Consider the following 27,769-nt stretch of genomic DNA (forward strand, 5'->3'; position numbering starts at 1 on the left):
ACCGGTGCTGTAGCTTATTACCAAACAAGCGTGGCAGAGACAAAGCAGCTCTTTTTATTTTCCGGGAGCGCGGGGAGGACGTGGGAGAGATGAGATTCAGATACGATTTCTTCAGGTGATTTCATTAAGTCCTGAATATGACCCGAGGTTGTTCCTGCCAATAACGAAGATGATGATAACACCTGGGAAGTGGAAAATAATAAAAAAAGCTGAGCGAGAGACAGGAAAGCACAAGAGAAGTAGGACTAGAGGATTTTGGTGCGATGCTGCTCGGTACATTTACTCTGTTTGTCGTGTTCTCATTATTACACTGTTGCCTTGTTGTAATTGCCTCGTCTGTTCAAGCACTCAATGCAGGTAAAAGACTCAGGCTAAAGATTGTAGAGCGCTTTGCTCTATAATATTGACTTAGACAAATCTTTTTGCCACTTCCGGATGTGGGTGGGGTAAACATAAAATAAGATGGCGACACTCGAGGAGATACACATTTGGTTAATGTTAAGATCAAGACAGAAATAGGTGGTGTAACAGAGCCTTAAAAGACACATCATACAAATGTGGGTATAACTCCAGGCCCGGTCATAGAGCTCGTCTTTAAAACTCTCCCTCATTTCCCCCTGATGACGAGGACGTGCACAACCTATGCACCAAACGGATGCTAAATAAACAAAGCAGCCATCTTGCGTACGGGTAGTAAACAGCAACTATATTCCGACCCTGAAAGGTGAGCACATGCAGCAGTTTGGCCAGTTTCACAGTGACTGACTTTCACACCTTTTCCTTTCCTCTCCTGAGCTGCAGCAGCTGTTCACTCGCATCTCTTTCCACCTCGACTCCAGCACGCGCCCTCCAGATCGGCAGCGCCGCGCCCGAGAGCCAAATCGCATCTCGAGGTCAGAGGTGGAAGGAGACAGGGAAGTCAGGGAGTTTTTGAAAATAAAGGAGGCAAAAGCTAAATTTGTCCTGTGGGATTGGCAGGAATACTCACATCTAGTTCGGAGTGAGAGGGAAAAGAAGAACTACACTTCTCATCTCATCTCATCGTGTCCCGCGGTCGCTTCAAATGTCACTTTTTCTCTCTGTTTGCTTCGCTCGTGTGTTTTGTTCTTTTCCACGCATGACGTGCCAGCTCCTGCTTCTACAACCTCCTTTGTTGTATTATTGTAAAGGGCAATGGCCACTAAGATGTCAGTCGCTCTTCCCTCTTTGTTTCATGCCGCTTGCTCGTCTCGATTTTACTCATTCAAACATTCTCAGTTTGCTTTGTTTCTGAATTTATTCTCTAATTCAGAATATCATCACCCCTTCTTTTTTTTCGCAGCAGCAGCAAGGTCATGAAAACACACACAGGCACATTTTCAGCTGATACACACACACACGCATATAAACAGACCTTGGCAGGGGTGTGTATCCAGATGGCAGCGTTGAACAGGACATGGTCACAGAGCTGTTTGAGGAGTGGCGCTCCATGAGGTAAACCATCCAGATACTTGGCGAAGGACAGGAACTGTTCAAGTACGGCCCTGGTGATGTGGACTCGGGATGACTGGACAAAGGACAGGGAGGATGAGATGTGACGATCACATTAGGGGAGATCAACACACATCGGGTTTAATTAAGTCGTAATTCGTTAGAATTTAATTAAGTCAGGCGATGCTGACAAGCTACAGTAAAGCCAGTGTTACATCCAATCAACCTGCCTGTGCTGCATAACCCTAGGAGCCTATGTGCAAAATTGCCAAAGGTGTCAAGTAATTAATTTACACCAGCAATCAACATGTGCAGGATGTGATAAATATTAATGGGATCTCTCTTTTTCTTCCCACATCTTTTTTCTTTTTTTTTGGTTACACGCGTGGCTGATACTTCTCCCTGTAGTCGGGAAAAAAATAGCATCACTTTCAGTTGTGCAGGAAACACAAAATTTAGGAACGCATATACAACGAATGTGTGATAAGTATAAGGGCAATTAATATGTGAAGCAGTACCCAATATAGAAAAAGGAGTGTAGTTTAATGAGCTACTCATGACTAATGAACAACAAATAAACTTAACATGCAAACAAGCTCCTCATTGGCTTCTCACTGACCTTCTCCAGCAGGTATCCAATCACCAGGAAGCCCTTCCCTCCCAGCATCTGCTCCTGCATGGCCACGGAGCTCTTCAACAGCTCCACCAGGAACGCCAGCAGAGTGGCACTGCAACACACACACACACACACAGGACACACACAGGACACACACACATTTCAGTAATGCAGCCTGGATTACTCTGATGGATTTCGACATGTTTTCTTTATTGGAGTGTGTGATAACGTCCCCTCCATGTTTGCTTTCCTCTCCGCCATTTACTTTCATCAGTTTATTTTAGCAGTTGTGTCTTATCGTTGTCTTCCCGATGATTTGTGACAAATAGTCTGACTGCAGTATACGTGACGCGGGCATGCTGCCTGATATGTAACTGCATTAAGGTTCATGTGCTACAGAGACACAGACACTACGACTTTTTAAAAGCCTGAAGATAACTGTCACACATGTAAGATTCATATTCACTGTGTAGATGGAAAATTATGTCATATAGTGTAGTCACGCATTTATCATTTATCATGATATGATATGACTCATGTTTTGATGATGTCATTAAGTCAATTAAGAAGTCATTAAGTCAAAATCAAATCTTATTTCAGGGTCAATATCGGTGCAAAAATAAAATAAAACAAATAAATTACTGAATACAGCACAAAAATATCATCGAAACAAAATATTATGCATAGTGTCCACATCTATATCACTTCCTCTGCACATCACTCACCAGACCGACGTGTCCACACTGCAGTCGTTGAGCTGCTTGTAGTCCAGCTGAGCAAAGAGAGGAAACAGGACCTGGATGCCTCCTATCGAGTGGATGGCACTGTGGATGGAGTGGGTAACAATGGCCTTCACGTCCTGTGGGAGCAGGAATGAGCTGTTAGCGGTTAACATGCTGTTTTTGTTGTTTATCGTTATGTCTTGTCCATTAGCTTCCTCCTGATTTTCATCAGATTCAGGTTTTAATACTCTGGTAAAAAAAAACGCTGCATCTTCTTGTTGCTGTGGTGCAACGTGAGAGCAGTTTCTGATCTGAGAGAGAAATATGTAAATCGTATCATTTTCAAAGGATAGTAAAAATGTAGACAACAAAAAAAAAACATTTTCATAGCACTCCCAATGGCTGTCTCATGCAGCCTTGACTGAAATGAACCAACACAAAACTATGATTGTGCAGAACCATCGAACTAGAATAACAATATATTGTAACCAAACACGACGTGACTCACTTTCTGCCTTTGTGATTGTGAATTACAGTAACTACGGCCCTGAATTGCTGCTGCATTTTCTGCACACTGAACAAAGAAGTGTTAGAAGGTGAGACACAAACAACCACCATTAGTGAAGCAGAGCCCCTCCACCCCTAATGACGGCTCGGATTCAACTGCGACTAGCGTCTCCTGTGAACTCTCATGGGGTGCACGTCAGCCTGTGATGAACTAGCCGGATAATCAGATGATCATTCATGTATGAATTGCCGAGATGTGGGCGGCGACTCAGAGGTCTGGAAGTGGGGCAGTGACGAACGGCCACTCAGAAGAATAGAGCCACACCGACCTGTAGCATGAGGGCATGTGGCGAGTGGACGAAGATGGAGGCGTTTTCCCTCGGCGAGGACTCCAGGCACAGCTGGGCATCCGTCGCCTTGGCGTTGTAGGTGAAGGAGATGGAGCTGGCCAGCTTGCCATCGTACAGCACCTGCTTGTGGTGCTCGGCCAGGTGGATGTCGCTCTCGGACTTGAACTTGAAGGTGCTCTGCGGAGACAAAGACAGGAGAAGCAGTGAGAAAAACTCTGAGTCAACGGGACAAATGACTTTGTCCGGCAGTGCGAGCGTGCGTGTGCACGTTCAACACCCAAAAAGGAGAGTGCTTAATTGCAGCATGTGTCCTGTGTAAACAACACAGCATTAGCTTAATGAACACAGCGCTAACCGGGGCACTAATTCAATTAGGCCAGAATAAGAGATGGAGAGGGGGAGCGGATGTGTGGGAGAGAAACACTCAGAGCTCCAAATTTATCTTCTCTCTTTGTAGTCGCACAACAGAGAACACACAAAGGAGTTCAGACACAAACTGACACGTCTGCGTGATTCCATTTCTTTGTGTAACATTACAATTTTACTGCATATACCCCAAAAAAATGTACTTTCCCCAGGAGCTGCTGAGCCTTTATCTAGTTGATATCTTATTAAAGACATTCAGTCTTATCGTTACTTCTTATCTTAAGAGGATATTAGTTCCTTCTATGGTAAAAATCCAATGAACAAATTGGGCTGAAACAATTGTGCGACGTGTTTAAACAAGTGCAGACAGCTTTTTGGCTATCTTTAATAAAAAATGATCAATTTAAAAAAAGATATTGTAGGAAATAGAAGTGTGATTGTGCCTATAGGCCTTAATCTGTCTGTCTGCACAGGTCTGTGGATCCACTTTTCCCTGCAGCAGCGCTCACACGCACATGAAACCCCGCAGATGACTGGCCAACCGAGTTTCTCCTTGCCACCGTTTGCAGCAGCTCCAGGCAAGGTGCGCTCTCCCCTCTCATATGTGAGGGTCCCCGGGTGGCTTCCTCCGCCTGACTGCGCAGGAAAAGCCCCGGGCTGCTCACAGACCTGCAGGCCTGTCTTGTTTGAAACCTTTCATCTGAGGTCTACTGTAGAAAATGTGCCCTAAGCAGTTTAAACCATGCAGAACTCAATTTCACACTGAGGCAAAGAGCGCGCTGCACAATGGAGACGTCTGAAGAAAAACAGCCTCTCTGTGGTGTTAACATCCTTATCGCTGACCGAGGGCTGAATACCAGTCGAGTATTTTCTTGCATCGTCTCACACTTAACTTCTCATTCCCTGTAGAGACTAATAGCCTGTGTGTCTGAAACACACTTTCCACACACACACCTCCACACACACTTTCCAGTAATTCATGGCAATTACATAGAACATGCTGTCAAAGTTTGTATTTCCAGACTTGAGAACAAATTTATTTCGTAAAATACAACAGCTGATGACCCAAGATTATCTGTTGAGCAGCTGTGTTAGAAGAATATCCATTAAACAGGAACCTGTAATACTGCAGCCATGTGCAGGGACAATAAATCACAAACACAAATAAATTGCTCTTCGGTTTATCGAGAAGGTTAGTGGGCCCTCGGCGTGAAAAAAAAAAGTACTGAATAGCCTGAATGTAAAATTAATACGCTTATTAAGATGCACATTTCTGCAGCGTAAGCCTATTTATTATTGTGGGGCATTTATTTAAGTGTGTGTGTGTGTGTGTGTGTGTGTGTGTGTGTGTGTGTGTGTGTGTGTGTGTGTGTGTGTGTGTGTGTGTGTGTGTGTGTGTGTGTGTGTGTGTGTGCTAAACGATGGAGGCAGGTAGCTGAAAGTGTGAAAGAGCTTTGCTGACTCTTTAAAGTTCAGTATTAAGAGATGTATGAAGGCATTCGATGAGCAGCGGGAGAAACATGCAAGCGAACAAGCGTGATTTATTTCTTATTTTTAAATATGTAAATCTTCACACAGCTGTGATTTAGCACACGTGTCCCTCGCCTGGTCCCACAAAGAGGAATGAAAACAACTACTCCCGCCCGTCTCGTACCTGACAGCTGCAGATACGGCCGCTGGCCTGCAGAGATAACAACACACTCACGTCTACTCCAGTCGGCTCAGCCTGTTCCTCTCTGTGCACAACTAAGATCTCAAATTGATCAAAGAATAAGTAAACAATACAAAAACGCCTACCAAGGCATTTGAGGCCAGATTTTAGGACAGTTGAAAACATGCCGTTAAGTAGCGAAGGGGCTAAATACAAATAAAATGCACAAAATAATACTACTGTGATGACAAATACACAAGACATGTGTACGCAAAAAAACACACAGACTTTACAATGCACGTGTCCAGATCGACTGACATGGTTCATTAGTTGCATTGAGGCCAGGCTGTCGGCGGCGCTCTGGACGAAGAGTAAAACCCCCCCACTTCAACAACGTGTGAGTGACAGAAAATACACAGAACACACACACAGACACAAAAAAATAAAAAAACGCTGGCGCTTCCTTCGCCCACACAGAAAAACAAGATGTTATGTTCCATCTTCTTCTTTCATTACGAGAGCGAGGAAGTGCTGAAGTGCGCACACGTACAGATATTCGGTACACACAGCGTGCCATGTGCCATCCTGAGTCACGTCAAGCGAGGAGACCTTGAACAACCTCACTGTGCTGAAGGCTTGTTTAGCAGAGCGAGCAGAGTGTCTGTCTGCTTTTTTGCTCCTCGTTATTGAACAGCATCCCTGACAGTGGCTGAGACCAAGAGGTCTTATATATAAAGCTACACACACACACACACACACACACACACACACACACACACACAGACACACACATGTACACTTTACAGTATGCACAGATCCAGTTTTCTGCACCCGAAGAGCAGCTTTCATGTACACACATCATCATCTGGCCTACATTCGCATTAAATCAGGAAAGTGTGAGACACAAGTTGAGTTTCGCTGGCGCTCGACCAGAATAAACCCGCGCACTCATCATTACAATACCAGCACTGAGGCCTGCGGCTCTGAAACAACCGAGCCGTTTAATGGTCTCCTCTGGGCAACTGAGAAGCTGCGACGGGCGGAGAGGCAATCATTTGACTGATCAGCCTCAAGGAACTGCGGGCTGTGACTGACAGAGGAATCAGTATCTGTGGCAGAGCAACAGCAAATCCCGAGCATGTGATCATTAGCAGGAACAAGTGAGGACTCTAGTCTATAACACGGCTCATGTTACATGACGTAAGAGAGAGTTTGAGAGATAAAGGATGTTTGTAAGATATATATAAACATTTAAATATATATATATATATACTCTGCACGCTGTCACTACGTTTCTCCATCAGTGTTATCAGGTCTTGGGTAATTAAAGCAAATTCAGTATATAACCTTTCTGAGGAGCTGTTGAAATCCCAGAGGCGGTGTGCAGACATCAGCAGCCTCAGGTGTCCCTGCAGTGTCACGGTGCTGAAATCTAGACAGTTTTGGACACCTTCGTAAACAAGTGGCCCGAGGCGCTCGCGCGAGGCAGCCAACGCAAGAGGCAGGAGGCTGGCAAGGTGTTGCAGCATCTCAGCTGTCACTGTCGGCCGGGGCCAAAAGGCAGGGAGGGCGAGCTCTAAAGTTATCAGTGCTCAACACCCGACACCATTAGGACTCATTTGAATAGTTATTACCCCAGGAACACAACATTCAAAAGTCTAGACTCAAGGTTTAAAGGCAAAAATTCACAAACCTGCCAGTTCCAAACATCAAGTGGCCATTTCCCGGGTGACGTGAAGCGATAGTAATTCATTCTCAATCTGCTATTTCCGTGTTTTTGTTAATTTGCAGGGATGCATTTCCAGACATCTCACTGTGAACTTTACAAAACAGGTGTATTGGCATTTACAATAGCCCTAAATTGGAAATGACTGCAGACAAGCCCTGGTCAGATCACAGCATGTCTCTCTTCTGCAAAGAACTACAAGATGATCGACCGCGGAGAATTTCAGGATCTGGCTCTGCCTCTCTCAAAATAAAAAGCCTCACTGCACCTGTTAGTTTTCATTGTCCAGAACCAAGCCTTGGATGAGGGAGCTCATCCAAGGCTTGGCTCTGGACAATGAAAATTGCTTCATTGAGGCAATGGGGTTACGTGAGCAGCTGAGTTTTACACTGAATTTGTCTCAGTAGTCTTGTTGAAAAGTAGAGTTTTGCTTCATACATTAATCATAAATGGGAAGAATCTCCTATTAGCTGGAACTCACCAGAGATACAATTAAAACAGTCGTGTTAAAGCAATTGTGGAATTGTTTAAAATGTGGCTTGATAGCACCGGATAAAAAGTTTAAAAGTTAATTGTAAATGGTGAAAAATGGTGCAATGGATAAATGGTAAACAAGCCAAACGTAATTGATGAAATATTTAAATATTAAGCTCAAAGTGGATAAACGGTTATTGGATAAATGTCTAAATTACATTGTGATAAATATTTGAAGTGAAATTAACGGATAAACAACGTAAGGATTCAATTAAACAGTTCAAATAGACAAAAATTTCAATAATTATTTTAAAGTTATAAATAACTGGTGGAAATACTTCACCATCTGGAAGTAGCATGTATGCAAACTTGACCAAATCGACCCAAAACATGTGTGGGACAAGATAAAAGTATTGACTTTTATATACTTGGCATTAAAATCAATACAAATTATCAGATTCAGGACATGTGAAGCTGATGGAGGAGCACCAGAGTTTATTAGAGGCTGAGGAGCTACGTCTAAAAAAGGAATTTGTGTCATAAAACATTAAACACTGACAAGAAAAGCCACAATCATAAATCAGCGTACAGGCTATTTCCATGATTGACACCCCGAGAATGATTGACGGCCTCAACTACCACAAGCTGAAAAATGTGAACATGGAAACACGACAATGCAATCCTCAGGTTGCCGGGACATTCTGTCTGTAAAGCGAGGAGAGGATGAACCGTGCGGTCTCACCTTGTATCCCGGGCCGAGCTGGTGAATGGCAAAGATCTGAGCTGGATTCAGGGCCTCGCTGAAAACGTAGATGGCTCCCAGCTGCCCACAAAACACCCTGTTAGCGTCCGCTGTCTCCGATGAACCCAGGAAACACTTGTCGTAGCTCTGTAAAAAGACAGTTAGGGAAAAATGAAGTATCGTGTCCGAATTTTCAACTTTTCAGAGCATGCAAAAGACGACTAGCTGTGACGTGAATCACTGCGAGAAAGGAAGCAGAAGTGAGTTTTCTTTGTGAGTGACATTTTGGAGGATGGACATTTTTTTTACCAATTATTTCACAGTTTATTTGAAGTTCAACATTTAAACTAATTATAGCTTTGCTGAAACCTGTAAACTTTTAAGTGTTTGTTAAAAGTTTGTTGATCTTCACATTTCAAGACGTCACTTAATTATTCATCTTCAATCTCTGCTCATTTCACTTCATGGCACTCTGCAGTGATGAACACAGCGGATGGGGATGAACTTTTGATAGCTGCTTCTTTTTAATGGCTCTTACTTCCATGCCCATCACTTACTACTATCGTCTTCGTGTCCTCTTGCAGTTCATCTACTCCGTCCCTCTGGTGCCCTTCATCACACTGAGATCTTCACTCATCTGCTTCTTCAAAGTTTTTAATCATGAGCCTGATATCCTGACAGCATCGGGACATTTTCAGACCTGCTCTCTCACCTTCACTCTTTCTTACATTTCCTTTTCTTACTTGTCTTTTTGCTGAGCTGTGTGGGACATTTTCACCCAAGGTCGAGGAATTCCTTACAGAGAACAACACGCAGCCTTCAGTAATTGCAGTGAAGTCAAGAGCCGGCCAGGAAGTATAATGACGGCTGTGCTGCCACTGAGAGGTCGGGCTAACTGTCCCCTGCTAAACGGGAAAGTGGCAAGTTGGAGTTTGGGCGAGCCGTGCTGGAGGAGGGGGGGGGGGGCCCAAGGGCAAATCTGGCACGGCTGACGAACGTAGAGGACAAACCTCAAAATGTTTGCCAGTGTCACAGTGGGAGGGGGGAAGTAAAGGCAGACTAAACCTGGATTTCTGAGGCTGGTGCCGAGGCTTTATTTTTATTGGAACATATCAACTCAATGCCTCTTTGATAATCTGATACTTACATCATTGGTGTTGACGTGCCAGGCCATGTCACCATAGGAGACCAGTTGACCGTTAACGTAGCAACGAATCTCCGAGTTCCTCCAGCGGTTGTAGATGTGGACGATGCTGATCATGTACCACTGGGGAAAAAAAATACACAACACATTTCAGAAATAATACAAAAATCTAAACAAAACTAGAAATACCGAACTGCAGTTGCATGTCTCCCCCGAACAGTGCAGTTTCCACGTGCATATTTCTACACACTTTTTTCTCCAGATTCCTATAAGGTCACTGTGACCTTTGACCACTGAAACGTAATTTCTTTACAAGTGACAACTGATGAAAGAAAAAATTCCCTCAAGCAGTCTAGAGACATCGCTTTCAAGTGAATGTTTGAGCCAAATGTGAACGGATTCCTCGATGGCGTTCCAGAGCTATAACCTTCACGAGGCAAAACAAGGTTCTTGAGAGGTCACAGTGACCTTTGACCCCAAAAATCGAATCAGTCCAAGTGAATATTTGTACCAAAGTAGAAGAAATTCCCCGAAGGCATACATGAGATATCATGTTCACGAGAATCTGACGTACAGACAGACAGACAACCCGAAAACATAATGCCTCCGACCAATGGCTGTCGAAATTATTCTCATGATTGCTTTCACTTTAAGCTATTTTGATTTGAACATTACAAGTGGGAGTTCCTCTTCAAAGCAGATGTGTTACATATTGATTAATGTATTTTTTTATGCATTTACACTGATTAAAATGATCCTATTTTAAAAAATCATTTTATTTTCCTTTTCATTGTGTGTTTTCCACGTGTGTCTCATCTTTTGTGGAGCAGTTTGCTCCCGTGTTGGACAGACGCCACCGTGCCCCGCCTGCCTGATCTATATCTCTTTAACCCTGTTTGATGTTCCGATGCACATTATTTAGTACGTCGTCACGGTAGGGAGCCAAATTTATTGAAGTGACAAGACTAATGTGAGTAAAAACTCGTTAAAGCCTGCGGTGAGTCAAATGTTATTAAATAAACAACAATTACTGAAGTACACAGATAGGAGCCTCCTGCTGTGCGATAATTATTTTAGAGGTTTTTTTGTCAACTAACATGTTTTGCATTCAAATTCATGTCTTCACAATAACAAGAGTGGTCCCTCTTAACACTGATTGTAATTTTTTCACTTAAGCACTCTTCCAAAGCTCACCTACTTACATCTAGTCCCATTAATAGTGTGCATGTGAGTATGTGTGCGTTTATTATAGAGCATCTTTCCTGGCTCCCTGGAGGAAACCCTGAAATGCAAGGGAGACTGTTCGGAGGAGACATACAAGTCAGACGTTTGCAGGTGCACACATACAGTATCTGGGGATTTGGACACCGTCACGCTTACATGCTCACACACACATTAACACGTGCACACTGCGAGCAAAATGCTTTGGGACATGGTGACTTATAAATTGATCAAATGAAACCACTGGGAACTTTGTTAGGCAGTTCAGAGATTTCCACTGGGTCAGCAAATACAGCGGAAGGCCATCTCATCAAGTGAATGTGTGCGTGTGTCTATGTGTGCATGCAAGAGCGTGCGTGTGTGTGTGTGTGTGTGTGTGTGTGTGTTTGCGTGCAGGGCCGTAGCAAAATGCTGACGGTGCGGTAGAGGGGCAGTGTTTAGGTCTTAATTGACAGACCTTATCTAGACTCAATAACACTCCTAGTGAGTGCAAGGAGAGATACAAGCAGGGAACAGCCACATGATCCTGATGCCGGCTCATCTAACAAGTGGGAAATGATAAAGAAACTCTGCGCTAACTTAAAATTGAGTTGTTTGTTTGTGCATGTGTGTGTGTGTGTGTGTTTTCTTACCTTGCGGGGCTGGAAATCGTATTTCACACAGTGCTGGAAGCCTTTTCCCTTCGATTTCAACGATGTCACGATGAGACAGTTTCCCACAAAGTGAGCGGAGTAACCGATTCCTTTACTGGTGCGAAAACTGTGGGGGGGGAGGAATCAGAGGGAAGTTCCAGTTGATTTATTCTGTTATCAGTTCAAGATCCGTGTTTGAAAATAACTCTTTCAGTTTAAAAAAAAACAAAAAAAAACGACAGCTCTAAATTAAAACTAATTATGATGCTTCCTAACCAACGCTGCCTAATTTGAATTTCTTTGCGGCTTTGTGGTGTTTCAGTAGATTTTAGTGAGACTGAACAAATTTACATTTTTGAGTTGATATTCCTTCACAGCTGTTCTAAGTAAATAAAAGTAAACATTTGTCGAATTAAGTCGGACAACGTTGGTCTGGTTGGATTTGTCAGAGAGGCTTTATTGCAAATAATATCTGTAACGTACAGCACGAGAGCGCATAACTCCGCCAAGGCCACACAACCCTACACATGAGATCTACTTCTTAATATAGGAATAAAACAGAAGAGAGGAAGATGCCTGATAACACACAAAACACATCACACAAACAATATTATGGAACAGTGGAAAATTGAGATCTGTGCTTTCCTCCCTGTAAAATTTAAGATTTCTTTTTTTCCACAACCTCACATACTGTTTGTACATTAAAAGTAGGGATGGTTTGATACCAAAAAATCTTGTAGTCCATACCAATACTATGAAATTCCACTATTCTCAATACCCAATTCGATACTACGGTAAAATACTAAAATACGACAATAAATCCCATGTACTTCGATATACACTCCATTCAAAAACTTTAAACATACAAAAAAACAACAGTGGCTATGTAGCCTTCAAGTTATAAATAAAAAGAAGAGACTATCAACATTGATGGTAGATAATTTAGCTCTTACGAATTTGGAAGAGCTAAATTATCTTCCATCCAGTATAACTGGTACAGTGCAACAGTCCCCTTTAATTCAATCAAGCTGCAACAAATCTCACACACTTATTGTCCTTGATCAGATCCTTTAATTTGCATCAATACCAGAAGGTAATGAGTTCTTCCCAGGGCCATTAACAAGGAATTAACCAAGTATTTTTTGCATAATCCTGCAAACAAATCCACCTACAACCTGCTACACCAACCTCCATTTTTGGATCAAATAATTCCTGAAGAAACCCTGCCCACCAAAATACAAGCAGGGCACATTTCACTCCCACGTATCACATCATTCAAGCCAACAGCAGGCACAAAAAGCAAGATAGTATAAAGTCCTTTCTCAGCACCAGGGGTTCCAGCTCAAAGGTTCATGAGAAACACAGCTAATCTCTTTCACTCCATTTTTTTCCTCCGAGTTTCTCTTCCCACACATGTAACCTCCACGTACAAGCCCAGTCTCACAGCTAAGCTATTTCATGAAACAAACAAGACCCACTCCACTTCTGCACTCGGCCCAGAAGGATCACACACATAGCAGGAGGAGGACGCAGACATAAATCCCTCCAAAGTGAATCCCCGATATACGTCGGGGGTGTGTTATCGGGGCCTTCGTGCAGCAGCGGAGGCCGGTATCAGACAGGCGGCTGGAGTAGCAGCTGTAGGAGGATGATAAGACCTGGGCCAGAGGAGACGAGGGGCAGCCTCCCTCGCTCGCTCCTTGCTTACCATGACAACCTGACAAATGGTCACTAAGGAAACAGGTTCACATCCTGACGCTTTTTCACGATTACAGCTCGTCTCTGTGATGTTATCCAGAGAATATATGGATGTATGACATCCTTCCTGCAGATGACTTGCTCCTTGATTCATTAGCGGGGGGTGGCGGTAATGAATCAGTTTGACTCTGCGAGAGGCAAAGGGAACGCGGTGCTGCTGGTTAGCGTCACGGAGTGAAGAGGTGGAGGGAAGAAGAGTAAAAGGAGTTCAATTAAATAAAAGGTCAAAGCTAATGAGGCTTCACTGTGGCTAACGGCTTGCACTTACAATGCTAACGTTGTGGCCAGCGAGGGCGAGAGCTGTACGACAAGCGGACACATCCACCCGGCAGCAGGCTCATCGTGGAGTGGCCTGACATTTAAAGTTATGTTCTTATTCATTATCTGTTCATCTATTTTCTTTCTGTGCCACTCAGTCGCATGAGTTAAATGTTTATCATGTGCAGTGTTTGAGTAGAGAATGGAAATGATGCTGTGTGTGTTGTAATTACTGTAGAGGAATAATTATTTTTTATACTAGGCAGACCTATGATTGATAGGTGAAATGCCAACACAATTAACTTTTTAATTTTGGTAGTTCACAAATGCAATATTTTCTGGAGCTGAATTGCTGCTTTGCTTGGTTGAAATATTGTCAAGTATACCGTTTGTAAAAAACAGACAAAACGTCCAATTTATATTCATTTAAACACATAACCTATAAACCAATAACATGATTTGATTATCAATATTAAAAACCTTTCCGACAAAGAAATCTAATTGAGGCTTGATATTCAGTTTAACCAATAACTATATTATAAATAATTAGAAATAAAAAGAAAACACAAATACAACCAACTATATAAAAATAAAACATAAACGCAGATCCCAATCTGTCCGTGAAAGGCTCTTATCAGCTGAGTAGATCTGCAGACAGATAAATCGGTCGAGCTCTCGGAAATTAAATATCTTTGGATTTCAAAACTGTTGGTTAAACAAAACAAGCAATTCCACCACATCACTCCGTAATTAGAGAAACCGTCTCAACCTTTCTAGAATGTTCGATTACCGACCTCGTACCTTGTTGACGGCTAATGTGGCAGATTACGAGGCCTGTGCAAAGTCTGGCTGTGGCTGCTGAGTGCTTTCTCTCGCTGTGATTAAGTGCAGCACGCTCTCCTTCAACCTGCGTCGTTTATGTTCACCTCAGTTAGTTTCTTCTTACTTTAACCAGAGACGAGTGCTGACAGGGAAGAAAGTGGCACCAAAGCCTCTTTTACTTCTTCTCTGATTCTGAAGGTCTTTTTGTTGTTGCACAGATTTTATTTTAAATCCCTTTTCCCCAATTTAACTCCTCTGTGACAGTTCTGGCAAAAAAAAATAACGTCACTGGGTAAAAGATGAGATAAAAGATTCCCGGCCATTATTAGAAATACTCCGATGGTGCTGAAGTGAATAAGGATGTTCTCAGTTGTACCATCCCACTCAATCTGGGTGACGAGTGTTCTTACTCACCAATAGAGGTACGGTTTGTCTTTATCCACGTTGATGTTGTTGAGTGGATCCTGCCTGAACCAGGTGTTGATGGTGAATCCGTTCTGGTAAGGCCATTTGGCAATTGGTGGCAATGCTATAGCCTGGAGAGGTGGAAGGATACACACATGAGAGCAGCTCTTGATGATAACAGCCATCATTATGTCACTCTGTTTGTTATTACTTATTTTTACCCAACTGCTCATGCTGAGTAAAAAGCTAATTAACATGTTTTGGGGGGGAAAAATGCAATATTTAGCAATGTGGGTGCAGGAGGGCTGAATTTGGCTCAGGTGTGTTTTGTGTGTTTGTCATTGGTCAGTCTCACCGCTGCACTGCGTCCTGGGAAGTTGAAGAAGGTATCAGGACCGTGTCTCTGAGGCATCTGGTTCAACACCGACAAGAGCTTGATCGCGTGTCTTGGCTGCAGGAGAGGACGAGGAGAGGAGAGGATGAGGAGAGGATGAGGAGAGGAGAGGTGAGGATAGGATGAGTATGAGGAGAGGAAAGGAAAGGAAAAGGAAAGAATGAGAGAGGAGATGAGAGGATGAGGTGAGGATGAGGATAGGATGAGGTGAGGAGAGATGAGGAGAGGAGAGGATGAGGAGAGGAGAGGAGAGGGAGAGGAGAGGAGAGAGAGGAGAGGAGAGAGGAGAGGAGGAAAAAAGAAAGTGATTGCTATTATCATGTGACAAATGCTGACAAATATCAGAGGCACAGGGGAGAAAATCTGTTAAAGAAAAAACACATAATGTGACATCACATCTCTACCACAACCCCAGTGGATCAATAACTCTTCAATCACCTCGGCCCTCCCCTGACAACACCTCATCAATACCATGGCAACCCTTTATTGATCTGTCTCTGGAGAGGGCAGCTGGGGGAGAAATTGGAAAAGACAGGGAAACAGGGGCGAGGTGGATGAGGCGGCGATGACTATTGGACAGCGGAGGTATGAAGAGAGGGCTGAAGGGATGGATTATGGTCTGGCTGTGGACCACTGATCGGTGACCAGGGGTTGTTGATGGCGGTTGTCCCAGAGCCGGAGCCGAGGGGAGATTGACGAGAGGGAACTAGGGTATATTGACTTAGCTGTTGGACAGCAGCAGCAGCTGCACAAGCCCGGAGAGGGCAGGGATAGCAGAGCAGAAAGTTAAGTCACACAAAACCATCCTAAATATCCCCGCTCCGTTTTGAAACATCTACTCTGACACAACTAGTGACAAGAAGCTGAGCATATCAGCAAACTGCTGGGGGGCATTTAAGATGACAACGACAAGAAGCCCTGCAGGTGGAATTCACACAAAGCAACATGTCTCAAATCCTGATTTCATCTCTTTAACAGCTACTGAAAGTAAAGATGGTTTTGTAGCTCTACAAGTAAACTTGAGTCAGCAGCTGCACAGCCTACTACCACTTTTATTCAGTCACCAATAACAATAACTACTCCTACTACTACTACTACTACTACTAATATTACTAATAATAATGAACTATAGTTACAAAGTCCTTTAGGAGGGTAGAAACTGTTAGACCAAACTTTTCAGCACTGCAAAACCGATCAAAATAGTAAATAAAACTACAAAGAATTAAATCAAATCAAATGAACCTCAGATAAGAACCCAAAGAAAAAAGGGTCAAATAAAACGTTGGCGTGTTGTGGGCTAACATTAGTTCACGTTAAGTTTAGTTGAACTAAATGAAAAGTGATTTAAAGCATTCTGCAAAAATCTGCAAGACTTCTTGTTACCAGCAAAGTACATTTGTCCAACTGTCAATTTTGTGGAATGCTGTTAACTAACAGACAAATAAACGTAAATGAAAACATAACCTCCTTGGTGAATTAAGTAACATCTAGTTGATATGGAAGTACACAGTAAGCAACATTTCTTGGCTGCCTATGCAAACGTTATGGAGGAAGTTATAGATCGTGAGAACGTCTGACAGAGGAGAAGAAGGAGTAAAGGCCTCCACTCCAGCTGAGCTGCTGCTGGGGCTGGTTATTAGATGGTGGTTATGTGCATATAGAGGGTGAGTATCTGGCAGGGTGTGGATGAAAAGATGTCAGCCTTCACAACGGGAGATAAACTATTCTGATTCAACTGGCTGTTACAGACGTGTTTCACCTTCAAGGCTGATTAGGCTGTTTCTTATTACTCTAACAGAAGTAACACAGTTAAACCCCTTCTGCATTATTAATGTCAATTACCCCCAAAAAAGTTAAACATGAGCCTAATTGTCCTTGTCTTACACACACATACAATTCTACTCTATTTACAACCATCCCACTAAATTCCATCCCGACACACAAACAAACTCATGCTGCAGTTAATCAAGTGTCAAATAAATTTAGCTTCAACAACAATTACAGAATACTGGCAGATCAGAAACTGTGAAATATATATTCATTAGAAGTTAATGACATTTCTCTAAGAACAATATAAAAAACACTGAGTTCAAACACAGCTGTAGTGACGTAACAATGACGACATTATGGAGTGAAACTGAAAATTAAAAAGATAACAGTTAAAAAGTAGAAATGTTTGCAGACGCTGTTGTTTTTTGCTTCCTCTGTCATTGTTAACCTATTATTATCAGCATTATTATTACACTTACTGATTTTATTAACCGATGCGTCAATAATAACATTGTTGCTGTTGTTATGGATGACATCATTACATCTATAAGTATCACTATTCTTATTATTGTCGTCATAATAATAACCAGTCTGCTTAAATTCAACCGCTCCTGGTCTCTCTCTCTCCTCTCTCCTCCTGTCCACCCACGGCTCCTCTCTCCCCCTGTTACTTTTTTCCATTTGTTGCTATGTTAATGTCTGTTGCCTGGTACCTGCAAAGTACAGATGGATGTGCGTGGGTCTGTTAAGCAAAAAAATATGAATGTGGCCATTTAGTCATAACATCAGGGTGTGTTTTTAAGTGTCCACCAACTTACCCAGATGCCATTGTCTCCCCTCAGCATACTGAAGAGCAGCTTCAGCTCCTTGACTGTGATGCTGTAACTGGCCATGACTCCCAGCATGTCCACCAGAAGGTCTGAGGAAACACAGGCAGCGGCAGAAAGTGAGTGTAAGACAGCAGAGACGTGACAACCCAAGTGTGTGTGTCTGTGTGTGTGTTCTCATGATGAGTGTGTCAGTGAGTCAGCATTTGGAACCCCCTCTACTGACACACAGTGACTAATAGATTTTGCAGTACTGTCAAAATTCACGTGTGTTCCATCCAAGAACTCGGAGCTCCTTTCATTGTGCACAAAATACACACATCCTTGAATCTCGAGCGGAGCTGTGTACTCAAAACTCACATCACCACCACGTAATATCTTGTTGTGTTCGTCGCATATTGATATGTTAAATACTCTCGGGCTAATACAGGCAACAGTGACAGGCCTGCGCATTGTGTACATGAGGCTTGTTCATAATGAATGTTGATTTATGAATATAAACCACATCAATAAACTCCCAGATGTTCATGTTTTGAAAAAGAAAACTTGTGTAAAATGGCTTCATGTGTACGAACATTATTTTTCTTTTAAATGTTTTTCTATATTAGTTAATCACTTTATTCCCTGAGACTTAGAAAAGCATTGGTACCTTTTTCTCATGTTTTTATGCTAAATACGAAGGCATAGCTTAGCTTAGCATAAGATGTAAATGCATTGGGAATCTAGAAGTGAGCTTGGAGAACGCAAACCTAGTGCATCTTGTCCAGTTGAAGAAAGATCTGCTCATTTACAGATCTGCTTCAATATTTAATGTGTTCTTTCTTAGGTCATCCCCCTCCACAAAACTGAATGGAAATTGTTTCAGTAGTTTTTGAGTTCTACCTGCACCACCCTCTACTTAAAAACTAAAATCTAAAATCCCTAAAATGATCTAATGACCGTTTCCCCCGGTCCCCTTAAAGGTCGAACTATTCTTTTAATACCTTGACATTTTAATAAGCAAAAGAAACTGTGACACAACAACCTGTCGACAGATTCAGAGCTTTCCCTTTAATGAGTACATGTCAAGAACCTGACAAACAGGGGCATCAAAATATTTCCCTCTGAATATGTAAGGAGCTAGTTAGAGGTTGCGTTGCTGTTAACAGACATTTGTTTAGTCTGAATGACCTTCCCGCCTCGCTGCCTCTCACTTCCCACAGTCACCACCGATCCGTGACGATAAGGCCGAGGCGCGGCGCAGAGCGAGGCAATCTGCTTACAAAGGTTCTTCTTTCCTGTTAGGCCTGCTCGATATGAATAGAGCCTTCCCACAATATTTAATTAGCCTGAGCGCGGCGATAGGGAATAAAGCAGAGGGCTAGCTCACTGGAGGTGCTCGGTATGAGAGGGAAAAAAAAAACGCAGCACATAATGTCCTAGATTTAAAACCCCTCCGCTCTGTTTTTGGTACGATCAATCCATGTAGGTCAGATTCTGAGTCTAAGAATCGTGGCTCGGGAAGGGATTCTACAAGCGTTGGTATTGAATTGATTTAAGCGATGTATACTCTCGCTGTGGTGAGGCCTAACAAGTCAAAGAAGTTATAAAACAGATTATCCTGAGGCGGGGGGGTATAGGACAGAGAGGACATAGGGGGGAGGGGGAGGGAAGGAGAGGACCCGCAGTCTGAAGCATCATTAAGGGGAAGTCAAGGCCGATACGATCATGTGAAGGGACGGCTGCGTATGTGCTGCTTCGCGATCAAACTCTGGATACAAACAGCAGTGCACACAGAAACACAGCGAGGTCAGAACCTCTGCTGCACCAGTGGGTTGTTATAGACGTCTGACTGCAGGGCAAACACACACACACACACGTATATGAGATGAGTGAAACTGTTGGTTCTGAGCTTGAACTGAAGTAACTCAACCTCATTATTTTTACAGGTTTGAACAAAACTTGTAATGTGATATTCTTTTTAATGTGCTTGAGCATTTTTTCCCTCAGTTGGTTTTATATATTCCCACGTATAAATAAATTCCAATGTATGGCTCCGTAACGGTTTTAATCCCCTTTCCATACAAACACGCCTGAAAACAGTTGTATCATTGTAAAAAGCAGAATTGAACTGCACAACAACTCCTAGCGAAAAACAACAGGGTCAGCAACACTTTTAATTGATTATCCATGTTGTGTTCTACACTGCTAATGACAGTTGTTTCTTCCAGAGGGGGGTCACGTGATAGGAGCCTGACAAATCAGCCTAAACCATGTCCTGACCGAAAAGACCCGGTCCCCACTTTCACCATTTTTGCAGAAACATTTGGTTACAAACCCGGCACATGGTTTTCTCTCTTTTCCTTTCTGCCGTGTTAGGATTATTCCTCCTCCTACACACAGCCCACTCTTGAATCCAGGAGTTGATGCTCTTTGTGTGATTTTGAAAGGCACTACCTGTCTGAGGTCAGTCATTACCACAGCTAAGCAGGTGGAGGATAAGCAGCAAGAGCTCAATTAAGCAACGAACCAATCTTTGTATTTGTTAAACGCCATAAAACAAAGAGTGTGTGAGGTCAACATATGCAGTGCAGAAAAACTGGTGATTCACTGGTGAATGGGAAGAGAATTGTTTCAGAAATTATCATTTGTTTCAGCGTCATTTGAGTTGGATGTGATGTTTTGATCATATTGTCTTATTTCTTGTGCTTTTGTCCAACTTACGGATCGCAAGCAAAATTTGTTGTGTCCTTATGTAACCTTGAAACGCAGATTTGTGAGGTCATCAAGTTTATTTAGCAAGTGGGTAAATGCCTTCATTAGTCACATCCCACTGAACTCTCCATGAAGGTTCCGTATAATGCTGAACACTGAATTATCACTTTTCTGAAAACGCCAATAAAATATTTTAAAGCTTTGTTATTGCTGAATTTGTGGTGACGCTGTTGTATTGGATTTCATTACCTTGTATACATTTCTCTAATAAAGTGGCCACTGGATGTGTATGGATACTTGGAAAATATCCATCCATCCCTACAGCCATTATCCTTACTGCTTATTCTCTGAGGGGCGGAGCTGGAGCCAATCCCAGCTGACATTGGACGAGAGGCGGAGTACATCCTGGACCAGTCAATCACAGTGCTGACATATAGAGACAACCATTGATGTTCACATTCACACCTACGGGCATGTGTGAGTCTCCAATTAACTGTGGGAGGAAGCTGGAGTACCCAGAGAAAACCCACGCAGACCCAGTGAGAACATGCAAACTGCAAAAGCCTGGACAACCTGTAGGTTCTTCTTGTTGTCTCTGTCATTGAGACTTTGTACGTCTGTGCGTTCAGTGTCCGTCTGTTGCTCACCTGCGATCATGTCGTCCACCGTGCTCATCTTCAGCAGCACCTGCTGGATGAGGCCCACCTCCGTGCTGGTCTGCAGGTTGCGCACGCTCTTGCGGAGGATGGCCGTGAACATGCTCCAGATCTCAGCCTGGCACGTCACCTCGCAGTGGGACAGCAGCTCCACCATGCAGCCGATGCTCTCCGCCTCCTGGATGATGAAGTTCATCTCCAGGTCAAACTCGCCGCCCACCAGCTGGAGAGGAGGGAAGAGGAGGAGGAGGAGGAGGAGGGAGGCGGGAAGGGGAAGGAGGACATGGTTTGGGAAGCAGGAAAGGACAGGAAATATTGGTTTGGGGTAAAGGGAAGAAGGAGGGGTGTGGAAGAGAGAGAGAACAAAAAGAGAGAATGATTTAGTGAAGCATTTAACCTTTTGTCTGTAGGAGCGCTAAGCCTGGCTTCTGATGGATGCTGATTGTGGTTAGAAAAGCATTTCCTCTGCCGGGGGCCACACATACTGCAACAAATAAATGTCCTTCATCTGAACACACACACACACACACACACACACACACATACACACAAGCCCATCTCCTCCTCTGCTCTCGCTCTCTAATGTGAGCAGCGCAGCACTCTCCTCCGTGAACTACAATCATTTTCAAAAATACAGCAGGCACGAAAACGCACCCACCTCCCTCAGATACACACACAGAACCATGCGAGCACACACTGAAACACACACAGGCCCTGATTAACACACCTTTCCGTCTCTGTCATCTCACAGATAGCATTAGTCAGAGGATACCATACTTTTAAAGTCGAGTGCAAATGTTCTGCCTCTTAATGGCTGATGCACTATAATCACTTGTGAAAGTAGAGTCTTCATATCACTGTGCTTCTCTCACACACACACACACACACACACACACACACACACACACACACACACACACACACACACTCACTCACTCACTCACTCACTCACTCACACACACATCCACCACATGAGCACAAGCGTACCCACTCAGCAGTATACTACACTATCCAGGAAACGGTAGCCATAACAACCAACAAGCCACTGCGAGAGAGCACCGCTGAGGTCATTAAATCAGACGGAACAGAAACATGCAGTCAGTTATGCAAAGCTGGCAGACAAAAAGATTACGGGCAGACATAAAGTCACCGGACAGGATAATCTGTGTCTGTGTGACTGTGGCTGTGGTCACTGCCACGGGCACAGAAGGGGAAACGGATGGATAATCCAAACGGTCGGTAATGAAATGAAAAAGGAGAGAGGAGCCCTCTGCTATCTGAAGAGAACAAGGGAAGCGAAACAGGTGTCGGTGCTTGTGACTAACAGGGATCAGGGGAATTTGTGGTCAGAAATGAAAACTGAATCTGGATTGTGTTTTTTAATAAATGATTTAGTCTTGGTAATTCTTTCTGCGAGTTGTTTAAAATCCCTGATTGAAAAGAATATATATATATATATATTCTGAGGTCTGGGAATTAATTCAGTAACACTCAATGAGATGAGCTTATTATAATGATAAATGAAATATTTTCATGTGCTATATCGTCACACATATACATGCATATATAAAATGAATATCCCGGTATGTATTTCAGGCCATTTAAAGACATATAATTCGTCTTACAAATAAAAAGCTGAACTGATGAGCAATTAAACTCAGCCTTGCTACGTTCAACACATCAGGCGTGAGGCTGCTACCACCTCTCATGGTCTGCTACTTTATCCTTATTAGTATAAAGCTATTAATATTTCTGACTCAGACTTTTCTGATCGAGTTCAGTGACTTTCTGAGTCTTACTCTATTCGTGCTGCTGTTCAGAGAAATTATAATATTTGGGATTAGACCACAGTATTCACTTTACACTGATTTAATTCATTTTCAATTTGTGCATAAAAAATAAAGTAGAAACCAGAAAAAAACTGGGAGGAGAAAAAATGGGAAAATGCTGCAACTTTGTTAACATGTTGACTCGCTGACCCATGACCAAGGCAGTTATGAAGTTTCTCCCAGTTTTTAAGGCATTAATAACCTTATTGAAACCAAACTTACTGGAAAAAGCACTTGAACATACATCATTGTGATGAGAACTACCTAAAATGACAGAGATCACAGAGAAAAGATATTGAACTCATGTGTACATTTTAGTATTGGTCCATGTCCCATCCACTAACATGGTGGAGACATAAACACATGCCAAAGTTCTCACTAAAGTACTTGTTTGACCACATGTTGCCATGAGAGAAAGTCATTTTAGGACTGAGGATCAGACTCTCTGATGATTTACAATATAATATTGACATAAAATGGATCATCAGTTGGAGAAATCATTTTCAACCGCAGCCCTCATTACGCATCGGCCCATTGACGGACTTGTTCTCGGCTCCAGTGAGACCTTTAAGATTAAGGGTTATCCTTCTAAGCCACGGCTCATTTCGTCCTGTACGTTTCACTGATGTCGCCCCCGCCATTGATCAGGCTTTAGACTCAGGGCTCTATCATCGAGACGACACCCTCCTCATCCCATCTCATCTCTTCCCACTAGTCGGAATGACTAACTCTCTCTCATTTCTCCCTCTCATCCTGCCCCTCTCTCTACCAGCGAAGGCAATTGATCCAGTGCACTCTGCGAACGCATTAGCACAGATTACAGAGGACCCCTGAACGAGGCACGGAATAACAGGCGGAAGAATTAATTCATCCTACGTCGAATTTTTCCATCTCCTCCGAGGTTCCCAATTACGGAGCTCGCTTGGGACCACTGCGTCAACATCTATGCAACCTGCCAGTCGGAGGATGCTCGGCACACCCTGCGACGCAAGCTTAAGGGGAGAGAGAGAGAGAGAGAGCTTTTTGTAGGAACTCGTGCAGCAATACATACACGGCAACTCGAACACGGAAACACACATATCCCCGGGCGTACCTACACATGTTCGGCACAGGCAAAATCTCTCTCTCTCTCTGCTTACACTTCCCAACCGCGTATAGCACATCACAGCAAGATGAGAGGGGTGATGCAAACAATGGCAACAAATTGAGTCTTGTGACCAACAATAGGGAGGAAAAAGGAGCCCGAGCGCAGGAAACGCAGTGGGAGGGGGAAAAAAATAACGTGCCCAGATAATTATTATCTCTCCTCCAGCAGAAGCGGCATCTGGAGAGGCAGCTAAAACCTGGACGACACTTCCAAGAACTGCCCGGACCCGGAACGTCAGGAGGGAGTGAAGGACAGTCGGAAAGAGAGAGAGAGACGGGTGAGCAACAAAAACAGGATGAGGGAGAAAATAAGTCTTAAATAAAAAAAATTGCTCCCATCGAATTTACATACACCATTTAAATTTGGCTTCCATAAAAATGATAGATGCTTCGGCATTTCCGCGCCCATTATTTGCTCGAGTGGGGCTTTTAATTGATGTATAAATAAACATGCTGCATAAACTGCAAAAAGGTTGATCCTGAATGGGCCGAGCACACTTGAGCGCACTCGAGCACCATCGCCGTCGTCACCGCGCGCACGGACAAAAGATCAGTAATTAGTTTTACGAGCGAACATGATTCTTTCTGCATAAACACTCGTAACCTTCGGTCTCTCTCTCTCTTCACCCCACGCCGTGTGTCCGCGGCGTCAACGCACCGGCAAAGCACTCACAAAGAGAATCACAGGCAATCACATCAATGAGCACGCACAAAGGGTCTTTTTACTACCCCGACGTGTAGCCTGGTGGTTAAAGGACTTGCGCGCATAAACAGGGACCCTCATTATGCCTTGGGCCGCAGGATAAAGGGGCTTGGCAGTGCCACCCCGTCTCCTCCCAGGCAATGCGGGCGCTGACCTCACTGTCTTCTTGGCAAATGGTTAAAGTAAAGACGTTTGTTTTGGCAGCGTTTTGACAATTATTGCCCCCCCCGAGTGTAGCGCTCGTGAATGTATGTTCCAAACACAGCGAGGAAACCAGCAACTATGTCCAACATGTTGTCAGTGAGTCAATGCTGCTGTACACAGAATATGCACTTGTGTCACACTGGAAAATATAGACTGCAATTCAAAATAGAAAGTGAACCCAAATTATCTTTATCCCCCCCCTAGTGGCTGGCTGCAGTATAGCTCATAAACCCCACCTCCTCCATGTTAGCAGAAGGGACATAAAAAGTCAAAGTGCAGGTTTAAATGTTTCTCCTGAAGAAAATTTCTGTCATCTTATTACACTGATGCAGGTTTGTGTTCAGTCTTCCAGTAAGTTTGGCTTTACTTTGTTATTTGATGCTGTAACAACAGCTGACACCTGAAACTGACTCGTGATTGGTCGAGCCTGTTCCTCAGCTGGACCATGATACCGCTGTTCCACCGCACAATCACTACAGCACAGACTCTGGCTCCAAACAAGAGTAATATTGCATGATGGTGATGTTCGTACGTTTGACATTTTTGTTCAACAGGAGGAAGCAGAGACACTATATTTATATTCAGTCTATATGCTGAAAATGAAAAATTCTAGGATTGCTCAGTATTGAAATATAATAATCCTCCTCATGTTACCAGGAGCTTCAGAGCTTTGAGTGTGCTATGGTTGACCTTGAAACACTTTTAGAAACAGTCTGGAATCTCCCACTGGACGCACCACTGATGACTAATCTCCTCTTATTGTGGATTATTTATGGGTTTGAGAAAAACTCTATCTGTCAGGCTCGCTTTCACTTTTTCAAATTCTTCTTTTAAAGAAATCTCTCTTTTTCTGTGCTCGCACACTTCTGTGATACCTTTCCTCTCTGCTCCCATGTTTCTAATTCTGTCCTGAGCAGCTTTGCAGCGCTGCTCATTCAGCCCCTGAAGGAAGCTGGCACTCAGCTTGGCATCACTCTGGATGTGTTGGGGAGGTGGGAGTTTGAGAAGAGGGGGCAGGGCGTCTTCACACCACAAAGACCTTATATGAGCAGGCACCTCCACCAGCCAAAACCAGCTCACATAAGAGGCTGCAAAAACAAACAGTCCCTCTGTCCAATCTGACCGTTTCTCAGCAGCCACACTGCTCGGAAACAGCCCCGAGTTCCTCCGGGGGAAAAAAGTCCTTTTCAGGGAAGACGTGTCACATTCGGACAAACGCAGGTGCTGCCCAAAACGTCTTCACACCTGAGCAACAAATCAGGCAATTTTTCTCTCCCCTCAAAAAGGACCTTTATATCTGTTCTAAAAATATTATTTTAATGATCTCAACTGTGGTCAAACCTGCAATAACTTATTTATTGGGCACTTTTAGAAACAAGTTGTGAACAAGTTGACATTTTGCTTATTTACACATCCACCAGGTTACAGAGCTACACTTTTGCAGAACTACTCATTAAACAGTGGAGTTGTATTTCTGGCTAATAACTTGCTGAATGTTAGTCCGAAGCTGCTGTCAGACAAGCACTGAAGGTGAGAACCAGAGGTGAGGACGCAAATGTCAGAGTGAGTTTCTCCAACCAGCGCCCTGACGGAAAATGTCCAGATGAGCAGGGGGGGGGGGAATGATTCACCACGAGTGAGTTGGTGAAGTTTGTAACACCTGACTCAAAAATAGAAAAAAAAGAGAATAGAGATATATTAGAATAGAAAAGCAGAGCCATACACGTAGAAGACAGACGAAGGTCAACGATTCACTTTCTTTAAGCTCTGAGTTTGGTCTCTACCAACTCTAACAAAGTACTGTGCTGCTACATGCTCCACTATGTTCACCAGCTGGACATTATCTTCAAATACATCTTTTTCTGCACGGTTTACTCTGTAAAATAAACATTTTCATATTTGGTGCATATCATCAAACATAAACGCAGATAAAATATGTCTGTCAAAGGCTCATATCCGTCACTTTTTATCAACCAACTAATAAACGGGTCAGGCTCTATGGAAGACTGACTGAAACCTTTTTACTCTTTTCGTTTCACTTTGAAGACCAAACCTTCCGCCTGCTCTTCCTCCATAAGACGCTCTGCAGCGCTACAGCAACGCCTCATTACCTATGCATCTGCGAGGGACAGATTCCAGCTACGACGACAAGATGTCCCTTAACAGGAAAATGTGAACACTGGTCATTTTCACATTTGGAACACACAACCCTTAAGCTGTCATTTTGTTTCCTGTTGAGAGCCGTCTCTGTTACCCTGTATAGCCTCAAATGTAGAATTCACTGGGACTGTCAGAGACGAGCATTCAGTTCCCTTGAGTCGTCCCAAACTAAAAATAAAGCGGCGTGACAAATTTCTGCTCTTGTGTTTACTTTGCCCCACAAAGTGAGCGTTCACCAGGTAACATGTCAAGTTACGTAAAAGTTTTTAAAGCCTCTTACGGCTTTTTAAAGTTTTCCCTTGTGAGGTTTTGAGGTTTAAACCAGAATAAAATCAATCACAAAGTATCGTATGAAAATGATTTCTCATTCCGGCCTTTTTTCCCACAGATGTTTTGAGTGGTGTGAAAACCACAGGTGTAACTAATAATAATAAAACCGCTATTCAAGTGTCCCATTAAGCCATGACAGTGTGACAGTGAGCCAGCGCACAATAGCAGGACCCTGAAGCCCGAAGCAGCTAA

The 27,769-nt window shown here is 43.3% G+C and overlaps 1 protein-coding gene across 11 annotated transcripts in view; it reads right to left on the reverse strand.

Annotated features, from left to right (window-relative positions):
* nbeaa (neurobeachin a) overlaps positions 1-27,769 on the reverse strand; it is a 92,466-nt gene that overhangs the window by 39,917 nt on the left and 24,780 nt on the right. For all 11 annotated transcript variants that reach the window (XM_047343640.1, XM_047343639.1, XM_047343641.1 and 8 more), the window contains exons 2-12: positions 21,197-21,428; positions 17,847-17,947; positions 15,220-15,315; positions 14,874-14,995; positions 11,622-11,748; positions 9,772-9,891; positions 8,625-8,771; positions 3,645-3,842; positions 2,812-2,945; positions 2,090-2,198; positions 1,394-1,546 (exon numbers count right to left, since the gene is read on the reverse strand). In XM_047343640.1, coding sequence (XP_047199596.1) covers positions 1,394-1,546; positions 2,090-2,198; positions 2,812-2,945; positions 3,645-3,842; positions 8,625-8,771; positions 9,772-9,891; positions 11,622-11,748; positions 14,874-14,995; positions 15,220-15,315; positions 17,847-17,947; positions 21,197-21,428 — 1,539 coding nt within the window. The remainder of the gene's footprint in view (positions 1-1,393; positions 1,547-2,089; positions 2,199-2,811; positions 2,946-3,644; positions 3,843-8,624; positions 8,772-9,771; positions 9,892-11,621; positions 11,749-14,873; positions 14,996-15,219; positions 15,316-17,846; positions 17,948-21,196; positions 21,429-27,769) is intronic.

Source organism: Hippoglossus stenolepis, chromosome 15 (genome assembly GCF_022539355.2).
Source record: "Hippoglossus stenolepis isolate QCI-W04-F060 chromosome 15, HSTE1.2, whole genome shotgun sequence".
NCBI lineage: Eukaryota > Metazoa > Chordata > Actinopteri > Pleuronectiformes > Pleuronectidae > Hippoglossus > Hippoglossus stenolepis.